We start from the raw sequence: 20903 nt of genomic DNA on the forward strand, positions 1-20903 counted from the left end.
AAGTCATTAAATAGAATTCACTTCAGGTAACGATATCTAATATATGGAATATTGCTGGAAGTTTAAACGGGTTTAAAAGTAGGCCTATGTGTGCGCGCGTGTCTATTTTAAAATGTTTTTTTAGTGGGGCTTAAAACTCACAAAATATAAAGCTTTGTTGAGTGATTTCTCTCTATCACGATTTACTGCAACCTCGTTCTGAAATAAATAGGTTGGGTCTTTAGTACTGTTGTATGTTCACATGTAGGCTACGCCTTAAAATTAAATTAAATCTGGAATGCAAAAAACCTGTCGCAAGGTAACAGCTTTGTTCACGGTCTTCTGGCCAGCCATAATGGATCGCTGCCGGCTTTGGCCACAGGACAGAACATGTGTTACTCAATAGTCTGGATGGCACACACGAACCAACAAGTGCGTCATGTTTTGTTCGATAAAAATGATAACGGCTCACTTTTAATTATTCGACCGATGGGGAAGAAACATCACAGTGGTCTAAGAAGTCTTTTTAAGTCCAGGATGCGTCCTGCACCAGCCGTGTATCCTTTTAGACCGTGCGGTGGAACGCTCTTTGATTAGCCAATCACAAAGCTAGAACTTGCGCAAGTAGGGGGGCGCTACAGCCCTCCACCCGACGTTGTGTGAGGCTCACATTCCCAGCGATGAAGCGAGACCGTTGCGACGTGCATCACGTCCATCTCTCAGACACCTGATTAATCAACAAAAACAGCGGACGCCTCAAGACTTACTATAATTTTCCTGTAACCTTCATCCATGCGATTCTTCAGGCTTACCTTCAAGTGCTTTGTGGACTGCTTCTGAGTCCCATATTTCCAACGTCTGTCTGCGACGCACTGAAAATATCCCATATTGGATTGTAACCATATTCTGAAATATCGCCGACGATCAATTTATAGCCTATCCAAAGACGAGAATTACAACCAAGAGAAAACGTTAGCCAACCTAAAACTGAAGAACTGAAAAAAAACGCGTCAGTTTCGGAGGCGCTAACAACCATTCCATCTATTCACTAAATCATTGGACTAAGCGTTGGCCCTTCGCTATTTAATCAGAACAGCATGTCGCCTGAAGTGGGGGAGCAAATACCAAGTAAGGATTATTATATTTATTGTTATTATTATGTAGGTGCTCTCAATGTTTTGTAATGGCCAGAGATCATATGTCTAAATATATTGTTGAAGAATGGCTGGAATTACTTAAGAGCGATTACAGTGACAAAGACGCCGGGCGCCGTTATTTCATCATTATTTAATTGAGCCTATGGGGTCTGTAGACAGACTGGCGAAAGTGGACTGTGGAATTTTGATATGATAGTAGAACGCCAGAATTGGCGTATCCTTGGTTACTACTATAACTAGAATGGGACATGTAGCGGAGGCAGGGTAGACTGCTTACATTTGTTAGCAGACATCAAACGTCTCATGTCCTAAAAAAAAGCTTTACGTTTTGTTGAGGGAGCTGCACAATCGAGATGTGCACCTGTCGGTGCATTCCAGATAACTTCACAAGTGCAAGAGGTAGAGTACAGCAGAGCTGCCCAGGGTGACTTTAAACATCCCTAACTCTAACAGATAGACAAGAGGTAGGCTATGTGATCAGTATGGATGTGTCTTACTCACTTGAGTAGGCATTTACTCATAGAAGTAAAAGGATTTTGGAAAAAAAAATATTTGTGAGAGATACTGAGAGTACTGTTGGATATATTAAATTCGTCTACCTCTCCCTCTCTCTTTCTCTCTCTACATCTGCCTCCCCACTCTTCTGCAAACCACTCTGATCTGGAATGAACTGCTTTCCCAGCATCCAGATTGGAGTGGTTGACAATGATGTCATAGGAACACAGTAATGATCTGATGAGTTTGAGTGTGTGTGTTTATGGGACCAGTAGAGTGAGATAAATGTGTGCCTGGCTGTGTTTGTGTGTGTGTGTGTGTGTGTGTGTGTGTGTGTGTGTGTGTGTGTGTGTTTGTGTTTGTGTGTGAGGGTGCTGTGGTTGAAATGGCCAGAGAGACAGAAACCACTGTATTCCTCACTCTGGTGGGCAGAACTAAGCAGGTTGGTGTGAGAGCCGCAGAGACCGGCCATGTCTGTGTCTGTGTTTGCATCTGGCTACAAGGGAGACATGCAGTCAGACCGGATGAGGTCTGGCTTGTTGCCCTTCTTCCCATTAGTGTTGGGCCATTACAATGTGGTTCTTGAAGATACCTTTAGTTTATGACATTATATCGATCGGTCTATCTGTCTGTGTATCTATCTGTCTGTGTTTCTCAAGAGCAAGAACTGTAGCATATGATGAACATGATAGGATAAACTGCTAATGAGCCCCCCTCCCTCTCTCTCTCTCTCTCTCTCTCTCTCTCCCTCTCTCTGTCTATCTGCCCCCTCTCCTCCTCTCTTTCTCTTCCATGCACAGGAGATGGCGGGTTTTCCAAGGTAGAGGGAATGGAGATGGGTGGCGATGAGGAGGAGGAGGAGGAGGAGGAGGGGGAACTCAGCCACCCGCTGGTCACTGGGCCGCACTCGTGTCCCAGCGACGTGTGTGAGCTCGGCCCGGGGACAGCGGCAGTGCCAATGGCCGTCCACCCCATGTGTGTGTGCGGAGGGGTTGGTGGTGGCGGCGGCGTGTGCGTCTGCGAGGCGGGAGGCGGCGCTCTGGATCACACGGACCGCGAGACGTGGAACAGGCAGATGGACTTCATCATGTCCTGCGTGGGATTCGCAGTGGGCCTGGGCAACGTCTGGAGGTTCCCTTACCTCTGCTACAAGAACGGAGGAGGTGAGAGACGGAAGGAATATGTCTGTCTGAGCAGTTATTTTGGTATCTCTCACTCTCTTTCTCACTTTCACTCTCTCTCTCTCTCTCTCTTTCCTCTCAATGCGTCATTCTCTTTCTCACTGTTTCAACTTTTCATGTTTTTCTCTTCATCTTTCTGTCTGTCACTCCCCCACCGCTCTCTCTCACTCCCTCACACACACACACACACACACACACACACACACACACACACACACTCACTCAAACTCACAAACACCCACACTCACTACTTATTTGTTTCAATCCTCCTCCTCTCCTTTTATTTCCCTATTTGTACGCCCCCGTATGTAGTATGCAGATGTTTGTTAATGTGGCCCAAATATCACATTGGTAGTGCACAAGAGTAGTGATAGAGTGAGAGAGAGAGTGTGAGAGAGAGAGAGAGAGAGACAGAGAAAGGCAGGTGACAGAGAGAGACAAACGGAATGACAAACATAAAACAAGGCCCTGGGAAGAGGTGTGTTTTGTTCTTATTTTAGGTCGTACCACAAACACATCTTCTGTCTGTCTTTGAGTCAAACCACCTTAGTCTGTGCTGGCCTGCAGTGCACTACTCTGTCCACCTCTGTCCTGGGGAAAGTCTTGTCTGCATCAGTTCCTCCGAGTCAGACACATTATCTGCCTGCAAATGTGCATGCAGGGAGTGCACCCTCTACTCCTTTCCCCTGTCGTTCCACCTCCCTTCTCTTTCTCGCTCTCTTTTTCCCTCTCTATCTTGTGACCCTGATAAAAAGTGTCAAGGCAGCCAGGAATTCACATAGAGGTGCTTTCTCTTTGTGAGGTTGAGTAACTGCACACAATAGCAGCTTGTTCCATTGCTCCTCTGTCTGTCCTGTCTACCTGTTTGGTCTTATTCATCGCTAGCATTAGCCTCCAAACCGCAGGTTGACTCTTCCTCATATGATTTACAAGGGTGTTTTTTATTGTGACCTAATAGTTAGGAGTCAGTTATGTAGGCCATGTGTGCCGTTGCTCTCGGATCTTTCTGAAAGTTGTAAGGGCGAGGCCCATCTCTCTCTCTCTGCGGGCACGCAGGCTAGGGCCTAATGAGCTGTATTAGATGACAACAGAGCAAGTCCCAGTCTGCTGGGCTTAGTCTTGGCAGGAGGCACTCCAGAGCTGGCTTTCACTTTCTCCGAGGAGAGGCCATCTGTTCATGTAACTCCCAAGAATTCCTCATTCATTTCAGCATTTGGGTTTTCCTACATGACTCTCTCCTCCTCTTTCTCTGTCTATCTGTATCTGTTCCCCTCTGCCAGCGGCTGCTACTGATATTCTTCCTTATAAGGCTATAGTTTTAGGTTGCTTTGCTCGGTCCTGTGAATCAGCGAATGACAGAGAGGGGAGAGAACCCTGTTTCATTTCGATGGCTCACTCTTTTTTTTCGAATTCTCCCTTGCTCGTTTATTCTAACCTCCTGCTGTTTTCAATTCAGGCCATCTTTGTGTGTGTGTGTGTGTGTGTGTGTGTTTGAGTGTGTTTGTGTGTGTGTGTTGCTAGACTGAAGCTCTTCAGTAGCCAACCCCTCTCTCCTTGTATGTGCGTCATTCTCATGTGACTCTTGCCGTCTCCCCCTATCGCCTCCCTGTATTGGTGCAGTCCTCCATATATTTGTTTTATAATAGGCATACCAATGTCTCGAGGTGTACGAGCTGTGTGTGTGTGTGTGTGTGTGTGTGTGTGTGTGTGTGTGTGTGTGTGTTAGTGTGTGTGTGTGTGTGTGTGTGTGTGTGTGTGTGTGTGTGTGTGTGTGTGGTGAGTGGCGGTGAGTGGTTTCATTGCATGCTTTCCTGGAGTTTGTTGTATTGTATTGACCACTGGAGAGTTAATGTTGCCACAGCAGCCAGTCAGTCAACAGAGCAGGGAACCAAAACAAGGACTCTAAAATGAGAATGAGCTCAGATATGAATATTTAGTTGGTTCTTTCCCCCTGCCACTTTCACTCTGTCCCCTCCCTTCTCTCCCTCTGAGAGGCACGCCAGCACACAATCCAAGGACAGTGCCACCGACACAGATCCTTGAAGACCATAGTTATATTGTTTCGGTCTTCTGGTATCACGACTCACTGATAAGAACTGTGATGGCATTATGTATTGTTGATGAAATGCCATGCCACATCTCAAGGATACTTGTAACAATGTGAACCCCTCGAATGATAGCTATATTTGCGGAATGTTCTTTTTGTGTCCTTTACTACTTGGCCTTCATCATTTTCATTTCTGATTGGAGATACAGTTTTTGTTTGTTTTGTCATGACCTTCATTTCGGCAGACAGAAATGTTTCCCGTTACTGGTAACAATCTGTGGTTGTGGATGTGCTTTCAATTAGATTTTAATTGAATACAGGTCACCATAGCGACTCCAATAAATATTCATGACATAATTATCCGGCTAAATAGTTTGAGCTTTGGTTTTTCAGGGAGGAATGAAGGAACAGGAATTAATGCTTGTAAAGTCAGTTGCATAATAACAGAACACATGTCCATCCCTGACCAAAGATGGACAGTTCACTTCACCTGATCCCCGGGCGCTACAAGCTGCCCACTGCTCCTGTGGGGTCCTTGAGGATCGACGGTCCAGAATGGGAAAAAGCAGAAACTAAATTCACTGCGACCTCAGGCCTGCCTGCGTGTGTGTGTGTGTGTGTGTCCTGTGTCGCCTCCATATATGCACGTGTGTTCCAGGGTGTCGTGTGTGCCATTAAAAAGTGGAGTGGAGTGGTCAAACAGAGGGACCAACTAGTTACAAATGAGATATTCTGAGCAGTCAGATGTCTGGGTGCTTCAGTCTCTCAGTCATTTTCTCATGTGTCACTTGTGTCTCAGTAATACATCAAGAATGGAGTGACATTCATTGCAGTAGGCTTTGTTTGCGCATGTGCAGAAGTATTTCCAGTATGTAGTTAATACATTGCACAAAAGAGCTTTCATTTGAAAGGAAAGTCTTAAACAGTCCGTTTCTATCTGTTGGTTGGCATGTATCTTGTGTGTGTGTGTGTGTGTGTGCGTGTGCGTGTGCGTGTGCGTGTGCGTGTGTGTGTGTGTGTGTGTATGTGTGTGTGTGTGTATGTGTGTGTGTGTGTGTCTGTGACTGACTGTGAATTCACATGCTCCATGTGTTGTGCTGCAGGTGTGTTCCTGATCCCATATGCTCTGATGGTAGTCTTCGGTGGGCTTCCTGTGTTCTTCCTGGAGATCGCCCTTGGCCAGTTCATGAAGCAGGGAGGCGTCTCGGCCTGGAACATCGCCCCTCTCTTTAAAGGTGACACACACACACACACACACACACACACACACACACACACACACACACACACACACACACACACACACACACACACACACTGATGTACACAATACACACCACCTGCTCAGGTCTTCTGCCGTGAGGAATATTGTTCCCAATATTGTTTTACGTATGTATGTTCATTTTCTGTGTGCTGGATCTGAACATCTACCACTTGACCCACATCCTGTGTAACTAACATCTGGCATGTTATGTATATCAGGCACTATATAACATCCACAGGCCACTCTCCCTCTCCCACCACCTGAGCCTTGCCACACTTGAGATAAATGCTCTCCTCTCCCTCTCCCTCTCCCTCTCCCTCTCCCACCACCTGAGCCCTGCCACACACAATATGAATGCTCTCCTCTCCTGGCTATCAAAGTCTCTTCTTGCACTGCAAGTTATCTAATCATGTCTCCTATTTTTGTGTCACCTCTGCCTCTACCCTTCTCTCCTTTCCTTTTTCCCTCCCCTTTTCATTTCCTCTCCTCTTCCTTTCATCTTTCTCTCTTTCTGTCTCTCTCTCCCTCTCTCTCTCCCCCTCTCTCGTTCTCAGGTCTGGGATTGGCTTCCATGGTGATTGTGTTCTTCTGCAACACCTACTACATCATGATCCTAGTGTGGGGTCTCTACTTCCTGGCCCACTCCTTCACATCCCCGCTGCCCTGGGCCTCGTGTGGCCACCCCTGGAACACGCCCAACTGCACGCAGGACTTCCGCCGGGCCTGTTCCAATCACACGCTGGCCTTGCTGAACTCCTCCTCCTCCTCCTCCTTCTCCTCCTCCTCCTCCTCTTCCTCTTCCTCGTCATCCAATGTCTCTGCCCTAGTGCTCGGGAATGGGAGCTGTGTGGAGATGGAGGGCATGGTTTCACCCGTCATTGAATTCTGGGAGTGAGTGAAGTCATTCAAAGGGTTGCCTTTTAGAAGCCCAGTGCTCTGTTCCTTCTTTGTATAGCTGGGGTCACTACACACTCGCTGTCTCTGTCTCTCTCTGTGAGTTTGGGAGTTCCGAGGGGAGTTTGACCTAATGTCTCAGAGACGTGTGATTAGAGCTCAGTCTTCCTCGCTGACTTCACGTCATGCCCTGAAGTTTTATTGAGAGATGTGTGTTTCTGTTCTCGGTCCTCTGGCTGTCCCCCTGCCTCTTGCCTCCTGTCACGGCCCCAGGCGGAATGTGCTGCGTCTGTCGAGTGGGCTGGCGGATGTGGGTGACATCAGTGGTCACATGGTGCTATGTCTGATTGCCACGTGGGTCATCGTCTACTTCTGTATCTGGAAGGGTGTGAAATCCACCGGCAAGGTGAGCTGCGTGTGTGTCCGTATGCATTCGTGTGTGTCCGTGTGCATTTGTGTGTGTCCCTGTGCGTTCGTTCGTGTGTGTCCCTGTGTGTTTCATGTGCAGTGTGAATGTGGGCATATTGGAGCATGTGTCTGGAGTTATGGAGTCTTGATCAAGAGAACAAAGAAAAAAAACATAAAGGGCCAATTCAGCCGGCCGCCCTTAAGCCGATTATCAGCTTTCCCTCAGCATGTGTGTGTGTGTGTGTGTATGTTTGTGTGTGTGTGTGTGTGTGTGTGGGTGTGTGTGAACATTGTCTGAAGTTAACATCACCTCCCCAGTCAATAGCTCAGACCAAAGCTGGTTAATATGACTTCTTACTGGTAAACCACTTTGCCTTGCTGCAAGACCAGCCTTGATAGGTGTGATATGCTGGTCATGGAAAAAAATCATGTGCATGTAAGCACCGTTCATTTTACATTGGTACCCACTACCCACCATATACATGCATCGTATAACAAGATACCAAAATGTCACAAAAACGACACTGTCCACTATAGTTAGCCCCCACAGGTTCACCTGGGCACTTCATTAGGCCTGTACTGGGATCAGTTATTTTTGTTCATCTCTTGGTCATAATAAGGAACGTCAAAGTACATATGTACACAAATGTCACGGCGGCCATAGCCAGCGAGTGTGTGGAAGACCCTTTTGAGAATGAAGGGGCAGCTTCTGCCTCATGGTCATCTTTAGTGATGCACTCGACAGATGGACAGATGGTGTTGAAAGAAAGATGATAAAAAAGGAGGGAGGGAAGCTAATCAAAATAAACTAATATGAGGTCATGCATGAAGTGCATGCGGATTTCCACATTCAGTTTCTGCATTAAATATTAATGGGTTTCTGTGTGTGTGTGTGTGTGTGTGTGTGTGTGTGTGTGTGTGTGTGTGTGTGTGTGTGTGTGTGTGTGTGTGTGTGGCAGGTGGTATATTTCACTGCACTGTTTCCGTACCTGGTGCTAGTAGTCTTGTTTGTCCATGGTGTGTCTCTGCCTGGAGCTATGGGTGGGATTGAGTACTACCTGAAACCAGACTGGAGTAAACTCACCGAAGCGCAGGTGAGCGAGAGAGAGAAAAAGTAGACTAACATTTCATTTATCCAACTATGCACTGTGTAGAGAGAGAAAGCATAATATTACAGTTAAGTATATAAAGGGAAAACGTGTATGTCTAAAAAAAAGTGTGATGTAAATTTGTTTATGTATTTTGATAGAGTGATGATGAAAATGTCAGTATTGCTGTGATGCTGCTGCTGATGATGATTATGATGATGATGGTTGTGTGTTAGGTCTGGATTGATGCTGGAACCCAAATCTTCTTTTCGTATGCTATTGGTCTTGGCGCTCTCACAGCTCTGGGCAGCTACAATCGCTTCAACAACAACTGCTACCAGTGAGTGCAACACATACACAGCACACACACACACTCTGCAGACACACACAGCGCACACACACTCTGTAGACATCAAGCCCTTTTACAATGCGCTGTGTCTGCTATCGCAGTAATCATGTAGTTTTCAGCCAGCTGATTTATACCTGGACTTCTGAAGCTCACAGCTCCCAAATATGGATTATATTGGTTATATTTTTGGAAGGATTACCATATTTAAGATAAAAAAATTAAAAAGCATTCTCATACCCTGTCTTAATACTTGGCCGGATCACCCCTTTTGTTAGCTGCCATATGGCCTTCAGGGGAGTAGGCTTCTAAAGAAGCATGCCTAGATTTAATGATACGTACTTATTCCCCCCCAGCGATCTGGTTAAACTGCGCAAGACTGTCAAGTGGCCATGCTGCAGTGTGCTTTTCAAGTGACCTCTAGGGATTTAAAGCAGTACAGTCAGATTCGAATTGGGCCATCCTTCTTCCATCCTGTGGTCACCCTGTTACTGCTCTCATAAGCCAAGGACATATTTAAGGACACACGCAAAACAGGAAGACTGAGAATGAACAGAACATGAGCAGTCCTATTCTAGTTTTCATAACGAGGCCTTAATTGTCGACTTTCACTATCTTCTCCCAAGCTGCGCCTTCCTTATCCGTTGGAGGTCAACGTGGGGCCTTTTAGCCGCCATGCCATCCATATCTCACTGGTCCCAGTGTCTGGAAGGGAAGCACTCTTCATTCATGGATATGAACAAACAAACAAATTAACTTCATCGGCGTGGCCATGGCCTTGAGTGACTCAGTGCTTTTGCATATGCTAAGGCTTATTAGATTGCTTAGCCACCGGAGGGTAATTGATTTCAGCTGGCAGGGACTGCACAGAATACTGGTAATATTGGTGCCATACGGTAGCACTTTGTACTCTCTTTTTCAAAACAAACAAACAAGCAAAAAAATCTTCAATTATGCAAAGGATTAGCTAAGGACATCTTTTGTTTGTGACAGCTGAGTCTGTGAGTGAAAGGGCATCCCTGGAGGCTAGAGACCTGCCTTCATCCCCCGGAACCTGTGCTGATGGAGAGAACGCTTTCTTTCTCCTTCCATCCACACTATGAGTCACCCGTTTCTCCTCACATTGCCTAAGTAGAGTGACGCAGAGACTATTGTTTAGTATAACCATCTATGGACTCTCTCTCTCTCTCTCTCACTCTCTCTCCCTCAACCTCTCTCTCTCTCTGTCACTCGCTCTCTCTCTCTCACACTCTTTCTCCCTCTCTCTCCCTCCCTCTCTGTGGGAGCTAGTTTGGTGGGATCCTGAGTGTATCCATTTCAGTCTTCTCTCTTCCTCTGTGTGTGATCAGATCTCTAATGAGTCCACCAAGCACAGGAGTGTATCTGGAGGGACCCTCCTGTGTTAACAATTTCAATGAAAATTCCCTAAACACATTTGAACAAATTAACTTGTAAAAAAGACTCCACTGACTTGTATGTGAACTCTCCTATATATTCTGTAGGTATATAAAAAAAGTGTTCACAGCTTCACAGCTAAAAGGTTTAGTTTATGCTGCACTGCAGTATGCTCGATATTTTATGTGTGTGTGTGTGAGAGTGTGTGTGTGTGTGTGTGTGTGTGTGTGTGTGTGTGTGTGTGTGTGTGTGTGTGTGTGTGTGTGTGTGTGTGTGTGTGTGTGTGTGTGTGTGTGTGTGTGTGTGTATAGATACATACAGATGTAAAGATAAACATATGGTCCATGCATACATAGGGTAGAGATATACATCAGCGTGTGTGCACTAAATAAAGAATAATGTATAATCCGTCGGTCAGTACCGGGAAATAAATCCAGACAGGATGAACAGGTTCTGCAAATATAATATACAAATAAGGCCAGCTTTTACCATCTTTTACCAGCTTGGTAATTAGTATGATTACAGTCAGAGAAAAGGAAGGGAACACAAGAAAATAATTTCTATTTTTTTTTTATCTTTTGAAAATATTTACAAATTCACTGCATGTAATGTGGTGTGAAAGGCCCCCCTTCTCCTTGCCCAGCTGGCTGAGGTTTTCATATGTTACAGTAATTGAATTGACCTGGACCTGTGAAACTTTTCCCATCCCACCCATGCTAAGCCATTTCTAGCATAACCTGCGACCTACCGTGGAAAATAGAAGCCAGGCGATTTTTTATCCGTTCTCACCACACAACGACGTCTCATCTTTGCTCCTTGAATGTCGATATGTAATGGTATTGTGTTATTGAAACTTACTATGTGTAAAAAAGACTAGAAATTGAATATTTATTATTCGAGTCTCAAGCCTCTAATGTTGCCTCGGGCGCCTTTAAGTGAACATAATTCAAACTTCACAAGATTTCAAAATCTACCTGAAAGACACAGGTTAGATACTCACTAGTGGCAAAAATGTCCCAAGTTGCGAAATCACTACCTCAGTATCAGAGTAAGCCCTACTCTGTACAATTACATGCCAAAAGTGAATCTCAAGAACATTACAGAGAGGAAGCTCCGGAATATGAGTGGAACAGCCTCGAAAGTACATTGTGATTCTCGAACTCTGAAAATTAAAGTCAAATCAAAAATTGTGATAACCCCAATGCAAAATCCTATAGACAGAACTCTGAAACTCTGAAAACGAAAGGCAAATCAAGAATTGTGATAACCCCGGAGCAAAACCCTAAAGACAAATCACAATTAAATTATTATCGAGTAAATTATTAGTTTCGTTTTTATGGGGCAATAGCTGTAAATGGGAGGGGATACGCTTTGTCAGTTGAAAGCTGACCAATAGACAGAATCTCATTCCGTCTCATCACAAGACGTTTTACAATTAAATTCCTTGTCGTTTCGTTTTCATTCGTTTTACCAATGGCTGCAGCATGGTGTGTGAGGCTAGACTGCTGACAGTCAATATGCTAATAAGATCATTTTGCACCTCTGTCAGCGGGAGGTGAGAATGCTAAACACATCGCCCCCCCTCCCCTCCTGGTCCTTTTCCGGGAAATTCCGTTCATATGCGGCAGACGGATATTTCGGGGGAATGTTCGCGATCGACTAGCCTGGTGACACCAGCCTACGTATTTCCGCCTGAATTGATTTCAAGCTCATACTCAGTCTGGCCCAGCCCCATTGACAATCGTTTCCAGAACTCAAAATTTTGCCGGACCAATCAGCGAACAGTTCAGAGCTGTGACGCAAAACTCGCCTTGCCGAGTTGCATGTAGTCCAGCCGAGTTTGTAGCTTAACAGTATAGCAAAAATGGCTACGGAGGAAGAGACACGAAAAGCTATCGGAGAAGTTGTCTCAACTCTCGAGAACATCAGACAATTAAAAGGAGAACAAGAGGATTGTCTTGTAAGTTTTATGATGAGAAAGGACGTCGTAGCTCTTCTCCCAACTGGCTTTGGGAAGAGTTTAATCTACCGAATGCTTACTAAACGTTGCTGATTGGTTAAGGGAACTCCAATGATTTTAAACCTCAAGATAAGCACCCGCCCATCTCGGAAACCAAAATGCATTGGGTTGGCCCAGACTGACTGACGGAATGAAATGGAGTCACAGTCTGGTAATGGCCAGGCTAGCGATCGACCAGGAATGCTGATCATTTGCGGCTCTATCACAGCGTGTACGGGCCCGATAATCTTGCTTTTCATGCAGTGAAAGATGTGAATCAAAAGCAGAAGTCATACTTTTTTTTTCAGTGGTCATTATAAAGAAATATCGAATCTCCAACAGTTTGAATGGCCCATTCAGTTTCTGCAGCATTGTGCACTAATGCATTGGAATGGGATGGGAGCTATTAGACTCTTGCGGGAAGCAGAATGCATGAATGTCCTCAGGCCACCTAGTATCTTGCATTCCTCCCAGGCACAGTCAGAGAGCTCACAGGGTGAGCCAACATTCACAGCTAAAAGGTTTAGTTTATGCTGCACTGCAGTATGCTCGATATTTTATGTGTGTGTGTGTGTGTGTGTGTTTGTGTGTGTGTGTGTGTGTGTGTGTGTGTGTGTCGGTGTGTGTGTGTGTGTGTGTGTGTATGTGTGTGTGTGTGTGTGTGTGTGTGTGTGTGTGCGGGTTCACAATCTACTCTCAATAAAAGGGCAAATGGAAGCACTCCCACAGCAAATGGTAGATTTTCAGAAGTGAGTCATAGCCTGAGTTTTGAAAGAGCTTAATCCTCAGTCTTGAGTTTTCCAACGGAATGTGAGGAATGTGTGTGTGTGTGTGTGTGTGTGTGTGTGTGTGTGTGTGTGTGTGTGTGTGTGTGTGTGTGTGTGTGTGTGTGTGTGTGTGTGTGTGTGTGTGTGTGTGTGTGTGTGTGTGTGTGTATGTTTAAATACAGTACTGTTGCCAATGCAGTCCTACGTCCCCTCCTTTTTATCAAGAGTGCGGTTGATGTCCGTGTTTCTCTTGCACAATATCCCTCACATAAAATGTCTCTATTTCACTGTATTTGTGCTATGTATTTGCAACATGTACTGAAAAAGGTTGATGATAATGTAACTCCTTCTTGACATGTCTCTCTCTCTCTCTCTCTCTCTCTCTCTCTCTCGCTCTCTCTCTCTCTCTCTTTGTCCTTCTCTCTCTCTCTCTCTCTCTCTCCCTCTCTCTCTCTCTCTCGCTCTCTCTCTCGCTCGTCTCTGTTCCCAGGGATGCCTATGTCCTGGCTCTCATCAACAGTGGGACCAGCTTCTTTGCAGGCTTCGTGGTGTTCTCTGTGCTTGGTTTCATGGCAGCGGAGCAGGGGGTGGACATCAGCCGCGTGGCCGAGAGCGGTGAGACAACCCACCTAGCATCCCACAACACGTCCCACAACACGAACATCACACAGTATCAATGTCCCACAACACGAACATCACACAATATCAATGTCCCACAACACGAGCATCACACAATATCAATGGCCCACAACACAAACATCACACAATATCAATGTCCCACAACACAAACATCATACAATTTCAAAGTCCCACAACACAAACATCAAACAATATCAAAGTCCCACAACATGGACATCACACAATACCAGCACTGCCTCGGCCAGCATCACCATGCCTTGTCTCCTGGGCCTGTACCCTCCTCACACACTCACACACTTCCTACTCTACCTTGACTCAGGCCCAAGTACACAGTGCTTTTTGACAGACCAAATGTATCCCTGAATTCCATCTCTTCATCTCTAGCATTGAATGTGAACAGCATCTATGCTTGAGCCCCCGCCTGTTCACCTTCTGTTGGCTCTCCCTCATGCAGAGTTACACTGCTGTATTTTCTGGGTGTGTAGTTCTCCACACGCCCTGAGCTCCAGCATGACTCTGCTGACTTGAGTGCTGGCAGGCTGTTTGCTCTGCTCATTATTTCACTGCTGTCTCCAGGGTGGCCAATGAAAAATGAATGGAGCTCACAGCAGACAGCAATCAATTAATGTTACATATGTTAGTGCCTTCTCCCTCGCATCTCTCCCTCTCTCTCCCCCATCTATACTGTTCTACTATTTGGGGGCTGTTTGCTGTGTGAGGTCGGTAATGGGCAGATGTGAGAGGGATGGGCTTGTGTACAGAATGTTTTATGTTAGTATGTAAGGCTCTGTGTGTTTTATTGCTGTAATCATGTTAGAAAATAAGATAATGGTTACCGTCTACCTCTGTCTATCATTCTCTCTCTCTCCCTCCCTCTCTCTCTTCCTCTCTCTCTCTCCCTCCCTCTCTCCCTCTCTCTTTCTCCCTCTCTCTCTCTCTCTCTCTTTCTCTCTCGTACTCCCTCTCTCTCTCCCTCCCTCTCTCTCTCTCTCTCTTTTCTCTCCCTCCCTCTCTCTCTCTCGCTCTCTCTCTCTCTCTCTCTCTCGCTCTCTCTCTCACTCTTCTCGCTCAGGTCCTGCCTGGCGTTTATTGCCTATCCCAAAGCTGTCACTCTGATGCCGCTGGCTCCACTGTGGGCCGTGCTCTTCTTCTTCATGCTGCTGGTGCTGGGGCTGGACAGCCAGGTAACACCACTCTCACACACATACACACACACACACACACACACACACAGACGCACACACACGCACACACACGCACACGCACACGCACCGCACACACACACGCACACACACACACACACACACACACACACACACAGACACACACACACACACACACACACACAGAGACGCACGCACACACACGCACACGCACACGCACAACGCACACACACACACACACACACACACACACAGACACACGCACACACACACACAGACACACACACACACACACACACACACACACACACATACACACACACACACACACACACACACACATACACACTCCTTTGCCTTTCATACTATATCCACACTGTATCTCTCTGCCTCCTGCTTGTCATGCACAGTGATGTGAGTGCTGTGAGGTTTCAATGGTAGTGTGCAGACCTACGCTCTGTTTGTCAGTGCTAACTCATTTTAGGTGGGCAGTCTCTGCAGTCTGGGCGTAGAGCCATGGAATAGCGCTGTAGTCTCTAAGAAACCTTGGCACATCAATTCCAAATTATTTACCAGAGGCAAAGGGTTTTTTTTTTTTCAGCACAAAGAGACGTCCAGTCAGCTGAAGGCTAAAGCATCTGTGTGTTGAGCTCAAGTCCATGTGCGGGCCTATACTCCCATTGCCTCTGTTCTTGACTTGGTGTCTCAGAGGTCACTGAGTTGAGAAAGAAGTTGAGGAGAGCCTCATGAATACTTGCAAAATGAAATCCACACCTCTCTCTCTCTCTCTCTCTCTCTGTCTCCCTGTTACTCTCTCTCTCTCACCCTCTTTGCCCCATCCCTCTATCCCTGTCTCAGTTTGTTGGGGTGGAGGGCTTTATCACCGGCTTGATGGACATGCTGCCTCGCAAGTCAATGCTGGGCCGCCTGCGGCGTGAGGTCATCGTGGCGATCTGCTGCACGGTCTGCTTCATCATTGACCTCTCCATGGTGACGCAGGTGAGGGCTGACAGGCAGAGACAGGAGGAACAGGGGGATGAAGGATAAGAAAGAGAGAGGGATGGGGAGAAGGATTTTGAATCTGAGTTAGATGTTTGGATTACAGCTGAATTTTGGCCCTCGGGCAAACGAAAAAGACGTCAACCCATTACAGTAAGCTATGTCAACAGCACCTTCATGCTTAAATAGTACATGAAAATGCACAGATGTCCTCTACCCTTCCCTGAGAGGTAACACAGTGTCTCTCTCTCTCTTTCTCTTTCGCGCTCTCTCTCCATTTCTCTCAGGGAGGGATGTATGTGTTCCAGTTGTTTGACTACTACTCAGCCAGTGGGATGACTCTGCTGTGGCAGGCTTTCTGGGAGTGTGTGGTGGTGGCCTGGGTCTACGGTAAGCCTCACAAGGCTCCCAGCAGCTCTCTGCTGGCTACATGTCACAGTGTTACTGTAAGGGAGACCACAGGAGGCAAAAAAGGAGTTTGTGTTTGTGCGGGGGACAGAGTGGGGAATGTGTTAAGGTGTTTATGTGTTTTCTTTTGTTGACTCATTTCCACGTTTATCTCTGTGTCTCTCTCCCACGTGCCGTGTGTTTCCCAGGAGCTGATCGTTTCATGGATGACGTGGCTCGTATGATTGGCTATCACCCTCTGCCGTACATGAAGTGGTGCTGGTCGTACTTCACACCCTTAGTCTGCATGGTGAGCTCCCTGCCAGCCTTAGAGATGATGATCAAGGGAGTCATCAGCTCTATTCTTGTCATCGTGTCTTTGATAGTCATGTTCGTCATGATCATGTCACCACGGTGCATAGCAATATTTCTTGTTTGCTCAGTATCTCAAGTCACATCTGATTTAGATCTAACAGTAGGTAAAGGGTGAGGCATGTTGTCACACTTTTCTATTTTTATCACAATGACTGCAAACGATACATCATGATGGTGAAAATGTGGTCATATATGGCATATTCATTGCTTTGTCATATAATATTTCAGTGCTAAATTATTATGCATTAACTTGGGAGTGTACACTTGTTAACCTGGGAGTGTGCACTTGTTAACTTGGGAGTGTGCGCCAGTGACAACTTGCCCACAAAGGTAAGTTGTCACATTGTATTATTTAGCAAATAAGAAAACACATCATTCATTTTGAACGTAGATATATTTTGAAGCTAGAACTGAACAACACTTAAAGTGAACATAAAAGCCAAATTATTTCAAAAAAATGATGCCAAATCATGCACGTCAGCAAAAAAAAAGGATGTCAGACTAAATCTTAGGCGAAGACCAATGGTCTGCCAGCAATATTCAACGTCATAATGCTGGCAAAACACAACCTGCCTCCCCTGAGGTAGCCTACATGCAGCATGGGCCATGTGCTGCCTCTCACACATTGAACTCAGGTCTCCTTTGGCCGGCTGCTTCAAAACAGTTCCACACAGGAAAGAGGCAGAAACACTAGTTCTCATCTGATGAAGAGTCGTTAGTATGTTTAGTGTAATGTTTAGTTGCCTTCTTTTTCTTCCCCAAACTCGACTTGGACACGTTCATCCCGTGCTGCACTGGCCTGTTCTTCCTGTCCACATAGGAGGGATTTTAAAATGGTGGACCACTTTGCAATGAACCAAAGTAAATATCTGCTGCCCTAGTGATAACCCTTATCAGTTACATCTCATCAGTGACCTAGTGATGACCCCTACCAGTTACATCTCATCAGTGACCTATTGATGAACCCTACCAGTTGCATCTCATCAGTGACCTAGTGATGAACTTTACCAGTTGCATCTCCAGTTCAGGGAAGAGAACCTGCCAGGGCTTTGAATAGTCAAATCTCACATGTGACAACCTGCCCCCTGGTCACTTGCCTGGTCCCTTTCCCCAAACCCACTAATCTAACTAAATCTTTAGGCTAGTTCAATCTAACACTGTAGTAAAAGCATCAAATTACTATACTCATAAAAAAGTTACAAATGTAAATACCCATAGTCAAAAAGGTTTTATCACATGTGGTGTGCCATAGTGTTACTTTGGAAAGGGCAAAGTAGGGAAACACAACGTAGCAATTTCAGCTTGGAGATTGTGCCCTAGCTTACAGTTTTTCTCTCTTCCTAAAACAATTTTTTTCAAACCATGCCTCGGTTTCTCTTAGTTCTAAACACAAATCCCAAAACCACTCCCACAAAATGCAAAACCCTTTATATCTCCTGCAAAATGACACTTTGGTTTCAAAACACTATTGTCACCTCAAAAGGGTATTTTGTTTTCAAACAACAAACACAGACCATTATTTGAGTAGACATTCTAAGCATTGTTTGAACACTGATGTGCTCAATGGAAAACACTACTATGAAATGGGAAAACACTAGTATGAAGGCCTTATCAGGAGTATTATGCCTTTTCATCTCCAGTGTTACTGTACGCTTTCTCCTGTTGTAAAATATTGTAACTGTATAATGTTTTAACTCAAATATAAAACAACTCACAAACAGTAACGACTTACAGTAAAGATTTCTTTTTTTTTTCAAAAGTGCTGTAGCCTTTACATCAGAGCAAACACAACCGAATGTGTAGATGATTTACACAGAACAAACAATAGGATATTGATTCAGACAACAAAAAAAGAAAGACAAATGTAAAATACGTAAAAAAGGACAAAAAAACTAGACTGCATCCTGTTCTTGCTCAAGACAATATCGACAATTGTTGTGTCGTGAAACAGCTGAAAATACAGTAACATTTGATTGGATTACAATACAGAACAGTAATGTTTCAGTGCTGATAGGACGTAATCAGTTGTGGAAACCTATATGACCTACTTGCACATAGTCATATCATACTGTAATTGTTTGACTCTAGTTAGAGTAGAGTTTCTGTCAAAAGGCACCCTGTACACCTGCTTCATTCTCGAGGTGTTCTGCCTTAGAGCATGGTCCACTGTGGCTAGGCTCACTGTATTGATGTTTAGGAATATGTCTTGGTCATCAATGGTTGCACTTTGTATTTGTTTATAATTTTACAAATACAGTGTATACAATGTAAAATATTCTAAATACAAGAATACTATGCTCCTGATAAGGCATTCAAACTAGTGTTTTACTGTCATAGTAGTGTTTCTTACCCATTCTCTCTTCTGAATGTCCGGAGAATCGGTGCAACTGAGAAGCGGCTTATGTTTGGTTGAACCCTCTGGCCAGCCTTGCCAGCCTCCTGCATGGTCAAACCCATGTTGACCACATGGTTGGACACATTGGCCTGAATCTCATCAGAGATACAGTAATGGCTCTCCGTCTTGCTCTTCCTCTTCATCATTTTCCTCCTCCTCCTCGTCTTACTCTCACTCCTCTGCCTCTCTGATCACCTCTCACTTCAATGTTGCCATAAATTGTTCTCCAAACTAGGAGCTAAAGTTTTTTGCACAACACCTTTGGAAATGGAAGTTTTGTCATTTGAATAGCAGTGTGTTCTGTCTGAAAGCAAGGAGGTTTTGGCATTGATAAACTGTGCAAAGTAGAGAGGATGGTGTTTAGTATTTTGTAGAAAGTGTGGTTAACAAATGAAATCTGTGTCTAAAGCAGAAAATTGTGTGTTGTGTTTTGAAGAAAGTGCGGCTAACAATTGAAATCTGTGTCTAAAGCAGAGAATTGTGCTTATAGTTTAGCAGAATTGGTTTAGGGAGTTGGCACTTGGGTTTAGTGTTCAGAGAAACCGAGGCAGGCTTTGAAAAATTGAGTTTTAGCAACGGAGAAAAAACTGTAAAATAAATCACCAGTATGACATCTTACCCCTCTCTCTCTTCATTATTTATTCAATGTAGATACATTACAATATGCTGCTCCATAGCTTGTAGGTCAATGAAACCGTGTGTTTCTCTCTGAAAGGGGGTCTTCCTGTTCCACGTGGTGAACTACAAGCGCCTGGTGTATAACGGGGTGTATGTGTACCCCTGGTGGGGTGAGGCCATCGGCTGGGCTCTGGCTCTCTCCTCTATGCTTTGCATTCCGCTCACCGTCATCTATAAACTGCTGCACTGCAAGGGCTCTCTGCCAGAGGTACACTGTGTTTGTGTGTGTGTGTGTTTCTGTCTGTCTGTGTGTGTGTTTCTGTCTGTCTGTGTGTGTGTTTCTGTCTGTCTGCATGTGTGTATGTGTATGCTATAAATGTGCTGGGAGAGTCTAAATTAACGAAAAATGAATGGAGTGTGTGTGTGTATTTAGAGTCTGCAAATGTGGAAAAGGGAGCATGTGAATAGAAGCAGACTTAAACGCAGTAAATTGTGTGAGATGTACTTTCGCCTTTGTGCACCAGTCCTTGGTGCTCAGATTCAGCTTTTTTCCTCTAGTTGTGTTATGTTTGGTGTGTGTATGTGTGTTCGTATTTGTGTGTGTGTTCGTGTGTTTCTATTTGTAATTGTGTGTGTTTGTGTGTGTGTGTGTGTGTGTCTGTGTCTTACTCTTGTGCTTTGTCTCTGCAGCGTTGGCAACACTTGACCACACCTATCTGGGGACGCCACCACATGGAGTTCCTTCCACCTGAAACAGAGACCAAACTACTGCCCAACTCTGAGCAGGGCAAAAACACCCTCCCATACGAGACCGTCATCTAACACACACACACACACACACACACACACAAGTCTACGATCCAATCCTGAGGTCTCTAAGAGTGCCACACACACACTCTCGGCTTAGGCTTAAGTGAGAATATGTCCAGCATCCAACCACGCACACACACAGATATAAGCATATCCCGTCTTATTGCCACTTATCTGTTGGCCATCCACAGCATCATACATATCCATCCCTGAGGGGTCAGACTGTATCTTCTCTCTGTCTCCGTTATGCATCAGTATTACTCTTCCTCCTTCTCTCTCTACTCTACACTGCCGTCCAAAAACACATTGGAAACAACACGGTGACAATTCCATTTTTTCTCCTTTTATGCAGCCGGAAAAAAAAAAGTATACAGCAGTAAAAACAGTAACCAAGCCCTGCCATGCCCAGTAGCAGGTTGGTTTTTGTTTGTTTTCCAGTAACTCTTGTGTGCGGTGTGTGTCCAGTGTTTTGTGTGTCCGTATCAGTATTGACCCCG

At 45.2% G+C, this 20903-nt stretch overlaps 1 protein-coding gene across 1 annotated transcript; it reads left to right on the plus strand.

Moving 5' to 3' along the window:
• Positions 1–1076: 1076 nt before the first annotated feature.
• LOC308377097 (sodium- and chloride-dependent creatine transporter 1) lies at positions 1077–20817 on the plus strand (the record flags this gene model as incomplete). The annotated part of the gene is given in 15 exon segments (XM_080853659.1): positions 1077–1107; positions 2432–2794; positions 5963–6094; positions 6678–7014; positions 7291–7423; positions 8385–8519; positions 8750–8853; positions 13511–13635; positions 14732–14734; positions 14737–14843; positions 15681–15821; positions 16109–16211; positions 16418–16518; positions 19694–19864; positions 20287–20817. Coding segments are annotated over 15 exon segments (2118 nt in total). The 3' UTR covers positions 20419–20817.
• Between the last annotated feature and the right edge of the window lie 86 nt (positions 20818–20903).

This window comes from Sprattus sprattus (assembly GCF_963457725.1).
Source record: "Sprattus sprattus genome assembly, chromosome: 16".
Taxonomy (NCBI): Eukaryota; Metazoa; Chordata; class Actinopteri; order Clupeiformes; family Clupeidae; genus Sprattus; species Sprattus sprattus.